The sequence below is a fragment of the Gopherus evgoodei genome, chromosome 11, assembly GCF_007399415.2.
Source record: "Gopherus evgoodei ecotype Sinaloan lineage chromosome 11, rGopEvg1_v1.p, whole genome shotgun sequence".
In the NCBI taxonomy this organism is placed as follows: domain Eukaryota; kingdom Metazoa; phylum Chordata; order Testudines; family Testudinidae; genus Gopherus; species Gopherus evgoodei.
Window position 1 is genome coordinate 41395443 of NC_044332.1, and position 21340 is coordinate 41416782.

At 39.0% G+C, this 21340-nt stretch overlaps 1 protein-coding gene across 5 annotated transcripts in view; it reads right to left on the reverse strand.

Annotated features, from left to right (window-relative positions):
* Nucleotides 1-590: 590 nt before the first annotated feature.
* The window catches only part of GAD1 (glutamate decarboxylase 1), a 51518-nt gene continuing 30768 nt past the window's right edge, over nucleotides 591-21340 (reverse strand). For all 5 annotated transcript variants that reach the window (XM_030579311.1, XM_030579309.1, XM_030579312.1 and 2 more), the window contains 11 exons: nucleotides 17603-17715; nucleotides 16241-16356; nucleotides 16051-16130; nucleotides 15789-15843; nucleotides 14526-14642; nucleotides 14166-14230; nucleotides 9684-9762; nucleotides 7596-7745; nucleotides 4327-4434; nucleotides 3326-3415; nucleotides 591-991 (listed from right to left, as the gene is read on the reverse strand). In XM_030579311.1, coding sequence (XP_030435171.1) covers nucleotides 818-991; nucleotides 3326-3415; nucleotides 4327-4434; nucleotides 7596-7745; nucleotides 9684-9762; nucleotides 14166-14230; nucleotides 14526-14642; nucleotides 15789-15843; nucleotides 16051-16130; nucleotides 16241-16356; nucleotides 17603-17715 — 1147 coding nt within the window. In that variant the 3' untranslated portion in view covers nucleotides 591-817. The remainder of the gene's footprint in view (nucleotides 992-3325; nucleotides 3416-4326; nucleotides 4435-7595; nucleotides 7746-9683; nucleotides 9763-14165; nucleotides 14231-14525; nucleotides 14643-15788; nucleotides 15844-16050; nucleotides 16131-16240; nucleotides 16357-17602; nucleotides 17716-21340) is intronic.

The following is a 21340-nucleotide window of genomic DNA, read 5'->3' on the forward strand; positions in this document are numbered from 1 at the left end:
TAAAAATACAGCAATAATATACCTGGTACAATGACTCTGCTACTATTATCCCTGCTATGACACTGAAGGGGAGATACAACTATCTTACTGGGGGGTGCTTTTAGGATCCATTGTTTTTGTATGTGAGAGAAGCACCAACAATAAAGTTTAATACTATTAAACATTTTTCTTAGCTCCTAAGAAGCTACATTTTTTAAAATGTTTCTTTACAGCTATTTGCATTTGTTAGACAGATCTGCCGCACATTGTCCACATCATTAACTGTTGAAAGAAAAGTTAGTTCTCTTAAAGTGGAAAACATGCTGTGGCTTAGCTCTAAATTCATTACCGTTTATATATATGTATATATATATATATACTGTACATACATATTGTGCAGAGTTCTTAATTCTCTATTTTAATACTTATTAGTTTCCTGCTGACTATAATAAACAGACTAAAATAAGGATCATAGTACACTTCAAGATAATATATTTTCCTTCAATAAAATGACCTACTAATATATATATATTTCAGTAAGCCATAGGTGCTGGAACTAAGGGTACTGTGTGTGTGTGTGGGCTACTGCACCCCCTGGCTTGAAATGGTTTCCATTATATACTGGGTTTACAGTTGGTTCAATGGCTCTCAGCACCCCCCAGTATACAAATTGTTCCAGCACCTCTGCAGTAACCTACAGATTTTTTTGTGTTAGAGTGTCTTAGGAGAGTGGAACATTTAGAAAGGGAATTTCCTTAAAGGGTGTTCTGCAGAACTGGGTAAAAAAGACAATGCTGGAAAACAGTGGACTAGAGGAATAAATAGTTTGCCAAGAGTATTACAGATCCTGCCCCAATCTTTCTATTTCTTCAATGAGGAAGTCAATGTCAGACTTAGTTGCTGCCGGGTTTGAGACAACCATTCGGAAGAAGTTGACTTTATCTCCCAGAGGCTGATATCCAACCATTGTGGTACCTGACTCCATCATCAGAGCTTTGATTTTTGGTGCCACCTTTATAATTAAAACAAAACAGGAAAGCAATTTAGAACCCTTTTCCTTTCTTACTAGTCACCATATTTCTTAATTTAGAAAAGAGAGCAATTACACCAGAGATAGATGTTTACATAAAACTGTAGAAAGAAAATGCTTGATAACATATTTTATGTATATATAATAGTGATATGTAAATTAGATGTTTAAATTCTTCTATACTTAATAATCTAAGATGTTATGATTAACAACGATGTCAACTTAAAAACCATAGCTTAAGCAAACAGTATTCCTTATTAAACTACTAATAATATCTTAGAGTACTGGAAGAATTTACAAATCTAAATTTACGTGTCACTATTTATTTTTCTGATTAATTATTGGAATTCTTATAGTTTGGACAATGAAAAGTAACAAAGCCAATTTCACTCTGGTTTATAGTCTCATTTTCAACTTCTTAATGCTTCAGTATTTGGATGACAAACACTGAAAGTGCATCGTTAACTGTTAAAACAGGTCAGGAAAAGAATTCATGGGAAAATTTTAACAAATGTGACTTCTTTTGTCTTTGTAGGAATTTTCAGTGGAAATTTTAGAATTTGTATCAGAAAACAAGGAAAGGAGACATTTTCCATTAAAATTTTTGTTTACTCAGAAAGCCTTTCTGTCAAAAATGTTGATGGAAAATTTTCAACTAGTCTTACTGTATAAAGAAAACTTTCTACTGGTATTTTTTTTTAAATCATGAAAACATTTGGATTGGTTTTACAGCACCATGAAGTTATTACAATTATCTTCTTTATTTTCACTTTCAAAGAAGAAAATCCATCAAAGTCTTAACAGTTGCACGGTATCCGTCAATCAAGAGCAGTGCACCTACTTTGCCTTTCCTTGCCTAATTATGGGCCAGATTCTGCCACCCTTATTCATCTTGAGTAGTACTCCACGTGAATAAGGGTGACACAATTGAGTCTTGTGAAATCTGGGGTCTATCTGAGAAGACTCGGTAGAGTACATAGGCAAGTTAAAATGATGATTCCCAGAACTACTTCACCCCTGACCAAGTCCCTGCCATTCAGTGTCTATCTCTGGGTGCCATTTGACACTTTTTCCTTGATGTCTCGCAATGTCCCATCACTAGCTCATTCTTAACATGGTCAAATCAAACACTTCATCTTTCTTCACAGACTTTTCCCTCTCCCTCTCTTTTCTATCACTGTTGGCAATTCCATTAGTCATTTTGTCCCAAATATTCACACAAGTAATTTTATTAATTCCTCTCTGTCCTTCTTTCCTCACAGTGATGGTGCCACAAAATCCTGCTGGTTCTTCCTCTACAATATCACCAATCTGCCCTCTCCTTTCTATTCCCACCACAAAAAACTCTTGGTCAGGGCCTGATTATCTCATCTTGACAACTGTAATCTCTTTTTCTCTCTTGTATTCTTAACCTCACCCCAGTCTGAACTATCCAAAATGCTGCCACAAAACAATGTACTTTAGAAGAACTGGATATGTTCCATGTCTGATTTCAAAGGAGAAATATAACTTCAGACCCAATAAGAATAGGATACAAAGTGTCAAGGTCCAGAGGCCAGTCATAACATGTAACTCTGGGGTAGAGCTGGTCTGCAATTTTCCAGTGAAATAGGTTTAGAAAATGGTGATTTGTTGTACCCAAAGTGTTTCATAGCAATGTATGGGGTTCAACAAACTGATTAACCACCTGCCCGGGTTCCTGCCAGCTCAGCTGGTGTGCTGCTGAGGAGCACAGGCTTCCCTGGTTCACGGCTCAGAGGCAGTCCTACCATGGAGACTGCTCCTGGATCCCACAGATTCCAGGCTTCTGGGCCTGATGGCTCTCTGAGCTGTTGACTCCCCAGGCTGCAGGGACTGGGCAGTCCAGGGAGATAGCTGGCCTAGGAGTCTCAAAGCCTTGGGGTTCCTGGTCCTAGACAGTCTGCATGATGTGGCTGCCCAAAAACATAGACCCTTAAAAATCTGACAGATGTGAACTGAAAGGGACATTATTCTTGTCACTTTCACCCATCACTGAAAAGCAGCTGTGAAAATGACAAGAATAATTGTCAAGAATCATGACAATCTCAGTGAGCAGCTGCCAGGGTCCTGCAGGAAATAATTATTTTGGGAAGTACCATGTACTGGCATTTCCAGAATAGCGATTTTACAGAATTCCCCATTCCCTTGCTAAACGGAAATCCCAAATTTCCATCAACTCTATTTTGGAAACCTGGCTTAGAATCAGCACATGCAGAGATATGTTATTTTAGATAAATAGAACCCTTTGGCTTAGAAATGAATCAATATATTATACATTTAATGTGAGCTGCATACCCTATGTAGCTTTTCTCTTCTCTCCTCAGAGTCTGGTATGCCCCTGAGACTCTGAGGAATGTACCAGAAACATACATTTGTGTGTTCAGGCTGAAAAAAGAACAAACAAACACATAAGTGAATAAACATAATAGGAATATATGGATCACCCACACCAATCTCCTGAAGGACAATAAATTGTTATTGAATATTTTATTACAGAAGTAGAGTCCATACATTTTATTAAGGCTGTTAATTCTATATACTAAGAAACAATACGTTCTGTATAATATTGCTACTTCAGTCTACTTGCAGCCGCCATCTTGGATTCACTACGCATTGTCCCTTTTACAATATTCTAGAGTGCTGATGAAGTACAAACATTGTTCAACACTTATGTAATTTTAAGAGGATGTCCCTTCCAAGATTCCAGTGCCAGACAGCCCCCGGTCGTATTCAGTGACATTGTACACAGACAGGTCTGTCTTTTGGTAACTGATTTTCCTCCTCTTAGTAAGTGAAGAGACAAAGTGTGTATCAACCAAGACTTTATGAAGAGGCATCAGCAGAGGAGGTAGCAGCTTTCAGAGAACCAAGAGAGACAACCTCTGGAATGTCAGCATGAACAGGCTTTATTAAGGCCATCTTCATACCCTAATCTGAGAAGCCACATCAGTTCCTCTGCACTACATTCTTATGGGAATCTGGCTCTTTGTTGATAAATACCATCTGAAGTGTTCAGCTTGTGGCCCAATACAGTCCTTTAAGGTGAAAAGAAAATAAAAGAAAAGAAAAAGAGGGGAGGAATAATTGAATTCATAATTGAAATCCATATAGAAGTTCAATATGTCTGGCCAAAAGTCTGCCCATATGTCAGTGGCCATGTTGTTCTTTTTCATACATAGCTATGAGCTCTTGAGAAACCTATAGAAATTTCAAGATTGCTCCAAGAAATGTATACAAACCTAGTTCCCAGCTGTCAAGTTACATGAAAAATATTTTTGGTCTATGTAATGACTTACCTCTCCATCAAAAACCATCTCATATTCTTCCCTGTTTTTAATTTTAGTATAGAGGTACTCTGACAATTCCAGACATTTGTTGATCTGATTTTCAAATCCTACTGTACCCTATTTTAAAAAGAAAATGTTTTATTAGTTAAAAAAGTTTCCCCTCTTTTCTTGTACCATCTAGCCATCTCTAGTAATTAGGTTTGGACAGAAAATAAAATATATAACAGGACTATCATTTTGCAAGTTAAAAGTTAAAGGATGACCACAGAAATAAAGAATACTTTTAGTAACACTTATTTCGTAAATAGTGAAATTCACATGGTTACATGTGATCTACAAAAGAATTACTATTTTGTTTGTGCACTATTTTGTTTTTAAAAGAACTTTATAGCGATAAATACATAAAAATAAATACATAAATAGATGAATAAAGGTCTTTTAAAAATTTTAAGAAGATAAATATTTCAGCTTGTCATTTTTTTTTGCCTACAGAATATCAGGAATATTAAATCTTGGCTCCTCTGTTTTTACTGGAGGACTAGAGAATTGGGGAGAATTTTAAATCTTTTCTCCCAGTTGTTGGTCAGGAATTTGCATTAAGAAAAACAAGGTAGGAAGCAAATAAAGAGTTTTAAAGAGTTTGACTGAAAATACATTTCCCCACTCAGTTGCTCAATTTTCTAGCTGGTCTTTTGTAATGTCATAATCCCACCCATTCTCCAGTCCTCCAAACAAACAAATAAAAACAACCCTGGAAAAATAAAGCTTTAAAAAAATCCAGACCACCTTTGTCCTTCATTGAAAAGGTAAATAAGGGCATGTACACATTTTTTCCCCCTTGCAGGTCACCTTTCAGCACCGGTGAAGCCCTTATGTCACCCTCATTATGTATCTGTGGTGCAGGTTCTCTATACTGGGATAAAATTCACAGTGAAAGAATATTTGCAAAATGATTCAAGGGCTTAGATAAATATCGCATTAAGCCCACTGTCTATTTTGAAGGCAAATTTGTGCTCATTTTTGGCAGCTGTTAATGCTGGAAGAAAAACCTCCTCAGTTTCCAATGTATCATTATTCCAAAAAATGACCCAAAGGCAGTTGTTGCAATATATATAACATCCAATTTACTAGAAGTGGGTCTAACCCAAAATCTCAGAGCTGATAGCTTTCAGAAAGGCAGCCTCTATAAAAGACCCAGACCAAAATGCTGAGTCTGAGTGCCTTAATTTTTTCAGAAATTTGAATTTCTTCAGTTGAATTTTATGTTGTGGTCTGGGATCTACAATTTGTTTTAAGAAAGAATCACAAACATCCTACTCCACTTCTGAAGTGTAAATATGGCCTTATCACATTATTGCTTAGATTTAAGCTTGTTGGGGCTGAAGACTCTTTATGTACTTGTACAGCACCTATTACATTGGGTTTCTGTTCTATGACTGGGGTTCCTAGGCACTAAAACAATGCAAATAATAAATAGTAATAATATTAAACACAACAGTCTTCCTCCTATTCTCCCTCTCTGTACCAGTGACTGGCAGTCAGGTTCTTCACACACCACACTGGTGCTCTAGCCTCTCTCTGACAGGCAGAGGAGGATTTTGCACTTCACATCTGTTCTATATTCATGCTTGATTTTGGTGTGCTAAATGGCTCTCAACCATGCGTGGCTGGTGAACTGGCCATTGTTGAGGCTAGCCCCTGGCCCTTCCCCTTCTGCCCTAGGCCCTGCACCTCCCCCGCATGAGCGCAAAGCACCCTCATCGCAGTCCCTGGTCCCAGCTCTGGGCCACCTAAGTGCTCCCAGCCCTGGAGGGCCCAGTGTCATGGCAGCAGTGCCCCCAGCCCCGGAGTTCCAGGTGGCTGGGAGGCGCAGGCCAGTGCCCCCGCCCCAGAATGCCAGACAGTTAGGAGGTGTGGTCCAAGTGCCAGGTGGGCAGCGCAGCCCTGGCACCAGTGCCAGCTGCCCCAAGTCCCAGTGGCAGGCCAGCCCATCCCAACCCCAGCCAGCCTGGGCCATGGTAGAGCGCTGGGAACTGCAGGAGGGAGCCTCGGGGCGGAGCCTGGATGAAGCCATGCCAGGCTGTTTGGGGATGCACAGTCTCCCCTGGCCTCTGATACCCGCTGCCCAGGCTCTCAACCACAAAAGAGAATGTTTGTAGTGAGGTTGGCCTGCCAAGAGAGGGCCACAGTGTGGGCAGAATGACTGCTGATTTTGTCGAAGATAGCCAAAGGCACTGAAAACACATGCTAGACTGATTTTTAGAAGGCCAAATGATCTATGGGTGCCTCAGGGTTGACAGCGTTCTGTAGTCAGTCAATGGTGATTAGTATTATACATATAATATTTTCAAGTTATGGGTCAGAGTTCAATTTTCATTAATCATAGGTGGATTTATGTCCTGGAGCTGCAGCCTCAAAAAGGTTTGATTTGGAGAAAGAATTGGTATTCAATGTACCAAATCTGTGTTGGATACCACAGTAATTGGTAAAATGAACACAAGTAAAGATAATTTAGGATGTTCCAATAATTCTTCATGCTTTTGCAAATCTGAATGTTAATATTTTATTCAGTTGTATTTCCTTTGCTGCAGTATTTTTAAAGACACTCTGGTAACTCAGAGAAAACTTTGAAAAAATATTTTGTTTAAAAAACAGAAATAGAGAAGCATACTTATTTGCTTCCCTCCCTCTTAATATTAAAGAAATTTGTAGTAAACAGGAGCTTTTATTCATCAGACATTATGTGCTGCTTAATGCTCTTCTGAAGTCAAAATCCTCTTTATATAAATTTAGAGTGTGCCACAGCAATAATTATGATTTTATAAAGGATTAGATTGTGGCCGCCTTATTAACTGAATCATGCATTTAGGTAATTTTGCCTGACTGAGCACTGCAGGAATGGCCACAGAGTATTATAATTTCAAGTAGAGCACAAGAAAGAAGTATTAACAGGAAGAAAATGTGTTTAGCTGCAAATTTGGGCCCCGATCCCATAAATACTTATGCATGTGCTCAATATTAGTCACATGAGAAGCCACATTGACTTCAATGTGATTAACGTTAAGCGTGAGCCTGGGTGTTTGCTGTCTCAGGGCCTTGGGAACCAATCCTGCTGTCCTTTGTCAGGCAAAGCTCTTCATAGAACCAAACTTTGTTTTCTAAGTTTTCCATAAAGTCCAAACAACTCTTTTAAAGAAACAATGTAGGTATTTTCTCTCTTACATACACACAAATTAAATATATTTCTGAGTCATTTTAACTGGACATTTATTGTTTACCTTAGCTTTCCACATCAACCAGAATTTAAAAATGTCCACATGACGACCACATTGTATTGCTTTATCTCCAGTGTCATAGGATATGTCGTATTGTTTATCTTGTTGAAACAGATATCCTGCACACATCTGATTGCAACCTTGAAGTATACCCTATTATGAAAAAGCAAATATATATAACGCATATGTAAATATATCCATTGAATATATACAAACAAAAATATATTGTAAAAAAATTGTACTTTTAGGGACCACATTTTCAGATACTGACCTGCTTTTGAGGGCACAAGCTGTAGACATAATTTTTGTACTCTCAAGTTGGTCATTTAGATGTCTAAGTTCCTGATTATTCAAATGGTGAAGGTGCATGCATATCACACTGAGACATTACATGCATATCACACTGAGATAAAAATAAATTTTAATAATACTTAAAAATAATATTACTGAAAATGCCAGCCTAAATGTATTTGAATTCTTAGTATTCCAAACAAATGTTTCCTGCCTTATACTCCTGGATTCTAGACAGGGGCGGCTCTAGGCATTTTGCCGCACCAAGCACGGCAGGCAGGCTGCCTTTGGCGGCTTGCCTGCGGAGGGTCCATTGGTCCCGCAGCTTCGGCGGAGTTCCCACAGGCATGCCTGTGGGAGGTCCGCCAAAGCCGTGGGACCAGCGGACTCTCCACAGGCAAGCTGCCGAAGGTAGCCTGCCTGCCGCCCTCTCGGCAACCGGCAGAGCACCCTCAGTGGCTTTCCGCCCCAAGCAGGTGCTTGGCGTGCTGATGCCTGGAGCCACCCAGATTCTAGTATATGAGACTTCTCTTTCTTAGAAAATAAGACTTTTGAGAGTTAATTTTTCATTGTCATTTTCTTTGATGCTATATGTTTATATTGAACTGTGAGATTGCATAAGCTCATTCTGGTGCATAAATTGACTTAAAGTGTGGATGAAGGCTTCAGCTCCATTTAGGGCCCACTCTGGTACTACTAAACATCAGTAATAAGTATGAGCATAACTGGGCCCATAGTAGACACATCTAGTATGCTTTAACAATAAAAATAAAAAGAACTATTCCACGTCTTCACTAGCTCGATTAGTAAAACTATTTTTCCTTGACTGCATAAGATCTACACAGAAATATAAAGAGAAACCAAAGTTCTCATGTTCTGAGTTATAATATTAAGAATGTATACTATACCGTCATCTTTAGATCTCAAAGCACTTTAAAAAGGAAGGCATATCCCCACTTTATGCTGGGGAAACTGAGGCACCGAGAGATGATGTGATTTGTCCAAGGTCACTCAGCAGGTCATGGCATGACTAGAACTGAGGCCTGCCAAGTCCACTCTTGTGATATATCCAGTAGACCAGTGTTTCTTAACCTTTTTGATGCCAGGGAACAGCTTGCTGCCTTCCTAAACCGTGTCAGTGAGCTCTCAGGTCCCAGCGCCAGTCTATGGACTGGTTGTTGAGAAATATTGCGCTAGAGACTAGACCACACTGCCTCTCTAAGTACCCATTTCCAAGACTGGTAGTTAGACAAGTTAATGGAAATTAGAAAAATTAAAATGTCCTGCTCATAGATGATAATATTCACATATTGAAAGAAAAGTACTCGGATCCTAATTCTGATCCCATTGATGACAAAGTCCTAAAATTGCTTCTGGAGTAGAACAAAAAGTAATGTGGCTGCTTTCCAACAAGATTTTAAACTCTTAAGCCACTTGTGCAATGCAAAATGTTTGCTGTTTATTTTTAAAGCCTAACATTTGTCCAATTATCAAGTCACAGGGTGCATGTACAATGTTTTGTAAAAACACAAGGCCAGATCCTCAGCTGGCATATATCAGCATGACTCCATTTGACATCACTGAAGCTATCTGAGGATCTTGACCTACAGTGTTTACTGTGTTAACCAAAAGCTGAAAAAGGAAAAAGTGCTTACCTCCTCCTCCAAACATAAATCTACCCAACTTTTCCCTTCAGAAAGAAGCCTACAGAGAAACAGGCCTTGCAACATGTCCTAAAAAACTCAGCACTCATTTCACTAATTGTTCTACTGAAAGACTATCAAACAATATAAAACAGACCTTTTCCCGAATCAGAATGGCTGAACATTGTAACAAAACTCCCATCATCTTGTGTGGATTCCATGTGACCGAATTGGCTCTGCAAAAGAATTATGCCCTCAGAGTTGATATGGAAAACAAAGATAAACTTACGCCAGTGTAAAGCCAGTGTAAGTGACAAGAGAATTGTCATAAACAAGTTAGGTGTTTTGCCAAATTGATCTAACTATGAAGGGTATATCAGTGTCTTTGATGTCACCTTTCCCAGATGTGCTGCCTAGGAAAGCAGTTCTTCCAGGATTGATATTACTGTGTCAGACACTAGTGATTACTTGGTATTGTAATTAATGTCAACTAATTAGTGTCAAACTATGCTGATTACTTGATATTATAACTTTATTCCCGGAAGAATCACCTTCTGGAGACAGCACTAACAGGAATAACAAAAACAGCAGGACAGCTTCGATTAGTTCAAAGTATCTGCAGGTGGGCAGGGAATTAAGGAGACATTGTCACACACCAGGTATCTATAGTTCTTTGCTAAATGGCTGATGCTGTTATAGTTCTCCAGTAGGAAAAAGAAAGAAAAGAAGCTGCTAATTCTTACCCACTTTTCCAGCTAAAGCTCTAAGGGATCTTTTTCTTGTTAATTTGTCAAATATATAGGTTGTTAAGAGGCTATAAAAATCTCTACAGTGCATGCCAAACAAATAATATATAAACTTTTTAGGCTGAAAAGTCAATGAATGTGCAAGATGAGTTAATTTACTTGCCAAGCAGGTGAGATTTCCTGTGTTTTAAACACACTATCCTAGATAGTTTCAGGGTAGTGCTAGAAAAAATGTCCCAACATTTTGGTGCTACTGCCCTCTCCATTCCATCTTATTAACTACTGAATATCCCTTGTGTAACTACGTATTTAGATTCTTTAAAGAGGGAAAGTATATAGTATGGGTGAGATTTTTCATGGTATTTGCCTGGGTGCACACAGGGTCGGGAAGGACAATTTAAAGTGTCCTCCTCTTTCCTTGCATCCCCCTCTCAAGGGCCAGAAATAATCATAGTCCCTGCATTCTGGGGAGCACAGTAACTGGTCCACTCTAATGGCCACAAATGGAGCAGGTGTGCCCTCTGCTACCAGAGCTATCTCAGGGATGGAAAATGGAGCACATCCACCAAAGGAATAGCTGCACAGCATGTGTGGTCACCCTGCACCTCTGGGAACTCATAGTCCCTCCACTGGAACTCCTCTTTGTGTAATGCAGTCCGATACAGGCCCTGCATGCACACAGCACAGTCTGATCTCTTTGCATAGAAACCAGACTTTGTATGGGAGGGGATTTTTTTCAAAATAGATCAATGGCATATTAGAAGAAACATTTAGGAAGTAGAATTTATTTGTTGTATTTTCTGCTGGTGAGATATGGTCTCAACTTACCATCTCTATTACAGAATCTTATCTTTATGTTTCAAAAGCATGAGAGAATTTTAAGTAGCTTCTCAGGACAAGTTAAAAAATAAAGAAGAGGGATATCAGGAGGATTTTAACATAAGGGCACCATTCACTGCCTTGTACAATAAAAGGGCATAGCAGGATAGCTCATTCAGGCCCTGCCTCCATGGCAGAAAGCCATTCAGAGCCTGTATGCCTTTTTGGGTATACCAAGTCTGGCTAGAGTGCTAACAGATCCCAGCTGGGGCCTGTGGCAATCAGTTATGGAGCATGTGTCCTCTACCAGTGACTGCAGATCAATGTGGTTTATTATGGTGAGAAAAATCATAGCACTCACTGGGACCTGCTGATTTCAGTCACTGCTTAGAGTTGGGATTTAATGATTAGCACCAGCTGCCCTCAGGTCAGCATCAGTGTGCCAGATTCTGTCCTGATTCACCAATGGGTGGAATAGGGTGTAAGGGTAGAATTTGGCATTATAGCTCCCCAGTGGACCTACTGCCGTAATAAGAGTGGCTGGCCAACTGGATTGGCCAGTGGTTAAACCTGGGTTTGTGTGTCTCAGTTGCTTTGTGGTTTCCCTGCCAAGTGCTTCATGCTGCTTTCTTGATCTCTGCACCAGGAGGGTCCACATTATTTTCCCACCCACCAACCTCATTCTTTATTCTATTTTTTCTGGTTACTTGCTATATATGCTAAATTTCCCAGTGGTGGGAAATTCTGGCTTTTGCAAGTTGGTATGTTTCATTTTTTCCTTTTATTGTGCTACATTAAGTCTACCTTTGTGTCCTGGGAATTAGAAATGACTACCTCTAGGGTATAGAAGGAATTTTGTGCTAGGCTTTTCCATTTGGCTGGCCAGGGGTAGATTTTACCTCAAATGCCTTTTTGCTTTCCTTGGGGATTCAGATATCTTGCCCATATTAATAGTGCACCTTGTACGGTGTCTGGGTATGCAGCACTTTTCTGATTTACATGCATATGGGCAGTCCTTGCTGATAAAGCCGTATCCACTGGGGCCTGGTGAGTCAAGAGACAGACCCTCACATAGGTTAAGGCCTTGCTGTCATTGGATGAGAGCCATACCTGTGGAAAAGTCTGCTTATCATACTAGACTGGACCATTGTTGAGGTATGGACAAGCTTGGAAATACAGAGGGATCTGTCCTGTGACACAGTCTGTGGACCAAGACAGTGCCCTGATGATGCAGGTTACCAGCACATGAGTCTGGGTCAAGTTCAACAAGAACTTCCTGCCTGTTTTAAATTTGGTTGATTTGAATCAAGATTATTCAATAAAGGTAAGATCCTTGCCTCAGTGAACACCCAGATGAATGAGGCTGTATAATAGGGAATGTCATAAAGGCCCATGGAGGTAAGGTATATTTCCCATGACCACTCTCTGGACACTACAGTAGCCTTAGGCTTTCAGTAGCCCTCACAGCACCTGTGTCCCTGCTGTAAAGAGGGAATAGCTTTTGGACCAGTATATTTACAGAACCACTAGTCACACCTCCCAAGTCCCCTGCACATTGAAGTGCAGTGGTTTTGTGATGCTGTGCTGCAGGAAGACCACTATGTGAGCTCTACAAATCCTTCTACCCCTGTATAATGGAAAGGTACCAGCTCTGCTGCTGTCATTGTCCTTTTCAGCCATGAAGAGGGAAGATCTGCCCCCAAAAGCTGCTGCTGCCAGTGTGACCCCACCATGTGTCCCTCTAGTTCAGGAGTGGGCAAACTACGGCTCAGGGGCCACATCCGGCCCTTCAACCAATTCAATCCGGCCCTTGAGCTCCCGCTGGGGAGCAGGGTCTGGGGCTTGTTCCACTGCCACGCTCCAGCCAGGAGTGGGGTCAGGGGCCACTCTGCATGTCCCCACTCTGGCTCCTATGTTTAGGGGCAGCCAGGGGCTCCACATGCTGCTCCCTCCCTAAGCGCTGCCTCTGCAACTCCCATTGGCCAGGAACTGCAGGCAATGGGATCTGCAGGGGCAGCGCCTGCGGACGGGGCAGCGCACAGAGTCGCCTGGTTGTGTCTCCACGTAGGAGCTGGAGAGGGGACATGCTGCCGCTTCCTGGAGTTGCATGAGGTAAGTGCCGCCCACAGCCTGCACCCCTGACCCGCCCCCCCCATGCCCCAACCCCCTGACCCAGCCCTGATCCCCCTTCTGCCCTCCAAACCCCTTGGTCCCAGCCTGGACACCCTCCTACACCCCAAATCCCTCATCCCCAACCCCACTCCAAAGCCTGCACCTCCAGCAGGACCCCTCCCCCCTTGAACTCCAGCTCCCTGCCATAGCCAGGAATCCCTCCCACACTCTGAACTCCTCATTTCTGGCCCCACCCCAGAGCCCACACCCCCAGCCAGAGCCCTCACCCCCTCCTGCACCCAAACTCCAATCTCATGAACATTCATGGGTCCCCATAAAATCTCCATACCCAGATGTGGCCCTTTGGCCAAAAAGTTTGCCCACCCCTGCTCCAGTTGATGTTGAGATCATTGGCTCTTATTTATAGAAAATACATCTGTAGCTAGAATAAAGGCTCAATAATGACTGGAAGCGATTGCAAAGAGCTTCCAGGTGAGGAGTCCCATAACCTTCCCCCCTCCACACACACACACACACACACACACTCAAATCCCTTCCCAGGATTCCTCTTATTTTCCCCACACTAAGTTTAGCCTTTTAATCCTTATTCTCAAGGCCTAGCCCATCTTAAATCTCATTTCCTACAGCTCAACCTGTCCCCTCTCTTTAGTTTTCCCATTGTGCCGCCTTTGAAGTTACTCTTGGAACTGTCTCTCCTCCCCCTATTTGCTAAACAATCTCCCTGTCCTCCTTCAAACTTACCTTTCACTTTGCCTTCCATCACTGACCTCCTCTCCAGTGTAGTTTTCAACCCCCTGTTCAACCTTTTATTGTTTGTGTTGTTTCTGTTTAATTTACAGTGTAAGCGCCTTGAGGCAGGGACTTTGTTCTTTCATACATTTGTGAAAGACCATGTACAACTGTATAAATAAATAGCAACACCAATAAGCCGTGTGCAGTACCTTTCTATTCCATTCAGCTTATGACGATGCTTCCTGGACATTAGAAGTCCACCTCCCCAAGCAGCCTGAACGTGTTGGAAGAAAAGGTAAAGAGTCAGTATTTTTTAAAAGTCTGTAATATTTTAGTTTACCATTCACCCAGCCCTTTAAACCCTGTGACCTCTGAACTTCTCATGGAAGTTAAATATGTGGAGGATTCTTAGGATGGGGCTCTATATCTATTTGCAATGCTCTTAAAATCAAAATCACAGGAAAGATGAGCACTGCTCAATAGTAAAAATTTAAATTCAACATCAAACATTTGCAGACTAGAATCCTCTGTCACTAGGCTTAGTTTTAGCAAATTGTTCAGTTACTTACATCTATATGGAGCCAGAGGTTATATTTTTCACAAATGTCTGCGATCTCGTCTATTGGATCAAAGGCCCCGTACACTGTTGTGCCTGCGGTTGCATTTACATAAAGTGGAACATGTCCCTGCAATATAAACAATGCTGATTCAGTGTGAAATCTGATCCATCTCAAAAATCAGAGTTAAAAGTGATTTCAGGTGCTTCACCTGCCCCTGCGTCCCCATGTCAACATTTCTGGTTTTACTACTCAGTTTTTCAAAAAATGTTTTTGTCTCCATTGTTGCTGCATAAAAGACCCCCACAAACAACAATGAAAACTGATTCCTTTATTAGTGACATGGGAAAATGGGGAAACTGATTATACAAAGTGCTGTCAAATGCACAAAGTAAAAAACAAAGAAAACTTTGGTCTCTGATCTCTTTCAGTTATGGTACAGTTAGGAGACTCTTATAACAATATTAAGCAAAAGATAAATAAATGAAAAATAAAAAAATTCAGACAGAAGTGTGATTTGAAGTTGATAGTTGTTCCTTTGATCTTTCTTATATGCAGAATTTTAAAAGTGCAATGGCAAGTTGTATCAAACAGAGATGACTTTGAACTTATTAAATACAATTTAAAATATACCTGTCTTCTTGTTACTGGGACAGCATAGCTACAAAAATATATGTATTTAATATGCAAGCTACAGCTTATTTAGAATAGGTACTCTTAAACACCAATTTTTGAAGATTCCTCTTCACTGCTTTACAAAACATTAATTTGTTATTTTATTGATTTTTATTTTTAAATATAGGATTCCTCACATGGAAAATTAAAATTAATGTTTAAAGGGAGCAATCCTACAAACCCACCCTTGAAGTCAATAGGAATTCTGAAGAGTTCATGGGATTAGCCCCCAAAAGGTTCTTATAATTTTGATATAATTTTCCATATTAATAATAATCTTTTTCAATTTTTCTAAAACAGAACACTAAAAAGGAAAAATCCTACCCATTTAGGCCTCGTTCAGAAAGATATATGTGTATATCAAGAATCTGAAATAACTACATGAATTAAATAGTAAATGAAAACCAAGATCTGTAGATTATTTCTTGAACAGTGTAGAAATATAGAGCTATGCAACCAAAATTATCATTGTAGAATAAAATAGGTCTCTGCTAGCATCTAGAATAGATATTCTGATTGAATGTTATTCCTTATCCTCAAAGGAAAAAAGTAATAAATTCTTAATCTAAACATTAAACCACTAAGCTTTAAAATGCGTACCTTTTGTTTAGCTTCCAGAATTTTGGCTTCCAAATCAGATGGTATTATTTTCCCTCTGTAATTATTGCAGAAACAAAAAGACAAAGAAAATTAAAAGATTGCACACAAAAGAGTATCAGCTACAGCAGAAATAATTGAATGGGATCTTTTCAACAGATCATTAGCAGCTTGACACACTGTACTAAACCAGTCCTTAAGCACAATAAAACAAATTTAACAGATGAACACATTTAATATATCAAGAACTTAACATTCATCCTACCTTTCATTGCATTTTATCAAAATCACATTTTCTGTTCCAAACCCAAGTGCAGCCCCAGCTTTCTTTATTGAGTAGTGACTCTGCAGGAAAAACATACATAGCCTTAATGGTGGAATAGTCACTTATCTGAATGTCTTAAAAACATTTGGCAATATATTAACAACAACAATTAGCAGTGTGTTAAACTCACCTGTTCTGAAGTGAAGAGAACCAGTTTAGGAACTGCAGCCATGCCTTTAGTTTTGACTTCAGGGAAATACTTGTAGCGAGCAGCCATTATACTGTACATATTGGATATGGCCCCTCCTATAAAAAAGCACATAATAAAACGTTGAAAATGAGAAAAGCAATCTGACCTTTTATAGAACAAAGGCATATCAATAGCATCTGTGCAATGTAGTGAAAACTTCAGTGAAGTATGAAAGAACAAATTACTGAGATGCATGATTATCTGTCAGGAAGGTCTTAAAGACAGACCTTTTAAGAATCCATATTGGAAGTCAGAATTTCTTATTTATCTCCCCTTCTGATGGTTAATATTTCTGTAACACATTCATTAGATAGTCAGTGTTCAATATGCTGCACTTGGGAATGAGGCCCACAACCTCACATAAAAGAATAGCAACTTCATACCTAATTCCATGATACTGAAGACCTATAATAGACTAAACCAGCTTTCCTTAAAGATTACCATTAACCAGTGCATTAGGCCAGACTGTTTTGTGTCTTTTTCCTGCATAGGAGACTAGGAACCTAGTGAGTTTGCATTCATGGGTTTTGTGCTTGGGATTTGTCCTCCATCTCCTGAAACAAGAAGAGGATTAGTCCCCCCAAAACCTACACATCTCAGGAATCCTGCTAGAATCCATCAGCAAAGAGGCCATGCACCTTTGCACTGCTTCCCAGCCCCCTCTGCCACTGACCATTGTCTCTATGCTCCATTCATGGAGTGGGTTCAGAGCATGGAGCGGGGTGATAAGGAAGGTATTTTGGACGGGGCCAGTGTAATCATACTCTCAGATTCTCTGCAGGTTTCTGGGGAGATGATGCCATAGGAAGTGGCCATCCTCCAGTCCCTCATCTAGAATCCAAATCCTTATTGATCACCCAAAAAGCTGCATCTATGAATTATGAGGAAGGGACAAAGACAGCACACTCCTTGTCCATGACCTCCAGCTCAGGTCTGCACCTAAATATGTGTGAGGATTTTTAGAGCTGTGAACTGTCAGCCAAGGATATGTAGTTGTTCAACACCTCTGGAAATTAGGCACCTAAATATGGATTTTGGTACCTAACTTTAGGACTCAAGTTTGAAAATTTTGGCAAAGTTTCTGAATAGTTATATTAATAACTATACTAAAAGATGAAAACTGCATATGAATGTTTTAAACCCTTTATGGGAAGTCTGAAAGAAACAATTGCTTTAGGTGGACGGGCCATTATTAGTTTTAAAACTCAGACACAGTTTTCTATTACAGTACTTACATGAATGTATGCTTTCAGCTACAGGCGATATTTATCTGAACTTGTCAAAAGTGAGACTAAAACCTACCAGGTGAGAATATTCCATCACCATCTTTGTTTGACCATCCAATAATCTCTCTCATCTTTCGAAGCGTTATTTGCTCCATGAGGACAAAAACAGGTGCAATTTCATACGTAAACCTGAGTGGATAAAAAAAAACCTGATACATAGTTCACATTCCAAAATGCACATAAATGCCTAATCTTTGATCCTTTGTGAAAATGGTTAAGACTCACAACCAAATTGCCTGTGAATTTGGGACCTGATACTGCAGCTCTTACTCAGGCAAAACTTCCTGCAAGGCCAGTGGGAATATTTGCAAGTAAGAACTGCAGTATTAGGCCCCATGTATGTTTTCTACTGTTTCTGCTAATATGTTTGAGAACATTCTGTGTTTATACAATTTACAGTAATTACAACAATACTGACAGTCAGTACTATGCAAAATTAGACTGTAAAATATTTGGTTCACAGAGTGCCAGTTTCACACTTGTAGAATAGCATATTGTCAGAATCGTAGAGTTATGAAAATGGTAAGCATTAGACAACTTACCACAAAGATAATTAGAAATATTGAACTAGGGCTCAAAAATCTAAATACAATTATTTATGTGGACATATTCTGCTAATAATCCCCAAGGACAATTTATTTCTACAATGCCATGCAATCAATATCTGTCAAGAATAATTATAAATGATGATTTTCTAATTACCAACAACAAGAGAGCAGTCAACTGTTATATCCACCTAACACAGACCAGAAGCATTGCATAGTCTAGTATGCCATATGTGTCGTGGACAAAAATTTGAATCTAGATTGATAGGTTATGCTACTCTGCTAGGTAACCAAGGAAGGCTTATTGTCATATTACTATCAGTGTAAACAAGCTATGTGAGACTAGGTTCATTCTGAACACTGAAAAAAAAATGAATTTAGAATGGGGCAGAAAGTAACTAAATGTCAAAGGTGGGATTTTCAAAGGGGCCTAAGGGAGTTAGACACCTGAATTTCATGGGATCTGGGCATCTAAATTCCGTAGTCGCCTTTTCAAAACCCAGCCAAGGTCCTTAATGATATCCCTCTTCTGTCCTAGTACCAAGATGACATTGTTAGGATGTCCATTTAAGATGAGATAGGTTTTGTATTTTTCTCTATTCCTAGTTATTTTCAGTTTTGAAGACTCAAAACAGTACATTTATTTTTCTTTAAATCATCAGAATTGCAACAGGGAATCACTTATAGTGGTGTTCTGGAAGTTGGGCATTGCCAGAGATGACAGACATACAGAGTTTATAAATTAAGCTCCACCTGCAGTCTATCCAGGAGCAAAGTTATAACATTGTTTTTATATATTGCAAATCTAGGGCCCAATCTTCCAGTCCTTATTTGGAAAAACTTCAACTAAAGTTCATGTGAATCCTCTACTGTATAGGTTATTGAGGGCCTAACATAAAGCCAACTGAAATCAAAGGGATTTTTTTCCGTTGATTTAAATACCTTTGGATTTGGCCCCGAGTATCTTCAAATGAAACTCCAAATACCTCCTGAAAGAATAAATTGCCTGTACACAGAGTACATAGCTATTAACAAGGGTTTTTTTTGTGGGTGTCATAGTAAGAGTATTCACAGAGAAAATGTTAAATAAGTCAAAATGAATTAATGCAATTGCTAGGGAAAATATTGCATGAGCCTGCAAAGATTCACAAAGAAATGATGGAAGATTGTGGATGATAAAAAATCGTAAGTCCAATACCCAAAGACTAAGGCTAAGATTTTCAAAATCACTTTTGTGATTTGGATGCTCTAGTCTATTCCCATTTATTTTTACCCTTAAGTAGCTTTGACAATCTCAGCCTAAAGTAAAAAATGTGTGCAGCCATGGAAAAACAACTCTTGTTATGAAATGACCTTCATGTGGATAGCGACAAAGGGTCCTGTGGCACCTTATAGACTAACAGCAGTATTGGGAATAAGCTTTTGTGGGTGCGTCTGATGAAGTGGGTACTCACTCACAAAAGCTTATGGTCCAATACTTCTGTTACTCTATAAGGTGCCACAGGACTCTTTGTCGCTTTTTACAGATCCAGACTAACATGACTACTCCACTGATACTTCATGTGGATATGACCCTTGGAACTCCTATACTAATATAATCTTTACAGATATCATTGACAGTGACTGAAAACATGGAAGGGTGGGTTTTTTAAAAGTACCCAGCACTAGCTTAATTCTGCTGCCACTGAAGCCAATGGAAGGTTTATCACTGACTACATGGGAACAGAGTTAGATCAACACTGACCACTTCTGAAAATTTCACTCTAAATGTCTTATGAGTCGTAATTTCAATTACTGATACTAATCTGATACTTAATTTGTATATCTACATGGAGACTTTACTATGATTACCATGGCTTATCATATTCATAACAACACCAACAAAATATAAAGACGGTAAGATGAAATTCTGATCACTCAAAGCCCATATGGGGAAAAAATATTCTGAGCAATTAATCAAAAGTATTTAGAGGTATTTAGAGGTGGAAAAGAAAAATGGCAATAGAAAGATAATTTTGCCACAAGAATCCAATGTTACGTACCACATTACATGCTTCTTTAGCAGAACTAGGTTAGAACAATTTCTACATAAAGGTCATTCATTAACTCTTCTTCAGTGCTGGAAAGCTGCACTAACCAGAGAATCTATTCTCTAGAATGGATAGAAACCAAATGACTATTTTAAATAACCTTTTCTATTGATCTGGTTGAATCATATAATATTGTATAAACACGTCTTTAACAGTCTCTGTAATTACTGCGTTCTAGTAAGTTATTTCATATTGGTCTTAAATTCTTGAAATATATTGCATTTTTCCATTGCACAGCTGAGGTAAGGGAACAGTCTATGTGATTTGTGTTTGGTAAATCCAACATAAAAAGGGGAAGCTGTGTAATTTTCATGCTTACAGAAAATCATTTTCTATATGTGTTTAATATGTTTATCTGTTCAAAGTGCAAATGGTCCAGAAAGAGTAAAGAACTTTACTGAGTTAAGCTATTTTAACAGGACAATTTTCTAAATCAAGCCAAGAAAAAAAAATCCTTCATAATAATCACCTTATTGAAATTAGATAAGTGAATGAAATGTTCTTAATAATTATTTTTAATATATACAGCCACACAGTATGCTGTCATAAGGTAAAACTCTGCATTGACTTATAGCTTGTGCAACCTAACTGACTTCACTGGGATTGCATGAGAGGATAGTTAAAGAATTTGACTCACAATAAGTGTCATCTGCTTAATTTACCTGATAATGTTAAAAATAGAGTATGTTTTCTCTCTGCACAGTAGTGGAATTTAAGCAAACATTTTTTAGAAAATTAATCACATTTTTAATTTTAAAATGGTGTGTTTCATACTAAATACATCATTCAACAGTTACATTACAAATTGAGTGTATAAAGTTTTTTTTCAATTATTTTTCTCATTTGAATTACTAACATAATTTTTTGAAAACACGAAATTAACTGGGAGCAGTATTATTAAAAAGAACTAGGTGTTTTTTAATTGAGTCTCTTATGTAGTTTTCTTTGTTTCTGGAGCACTGGATGGGCACATCTGGCAAACTACATACAGCAGCTAGTAATCAGCTATACCCAGTGAACCATTATAAATGGATGAAGGAAATGAAAATAATCTTCATTTTTCAATTTGCAGGTAAATTTCATTGTGCCCTACACATTAGCAACAACAAAGCTACATTT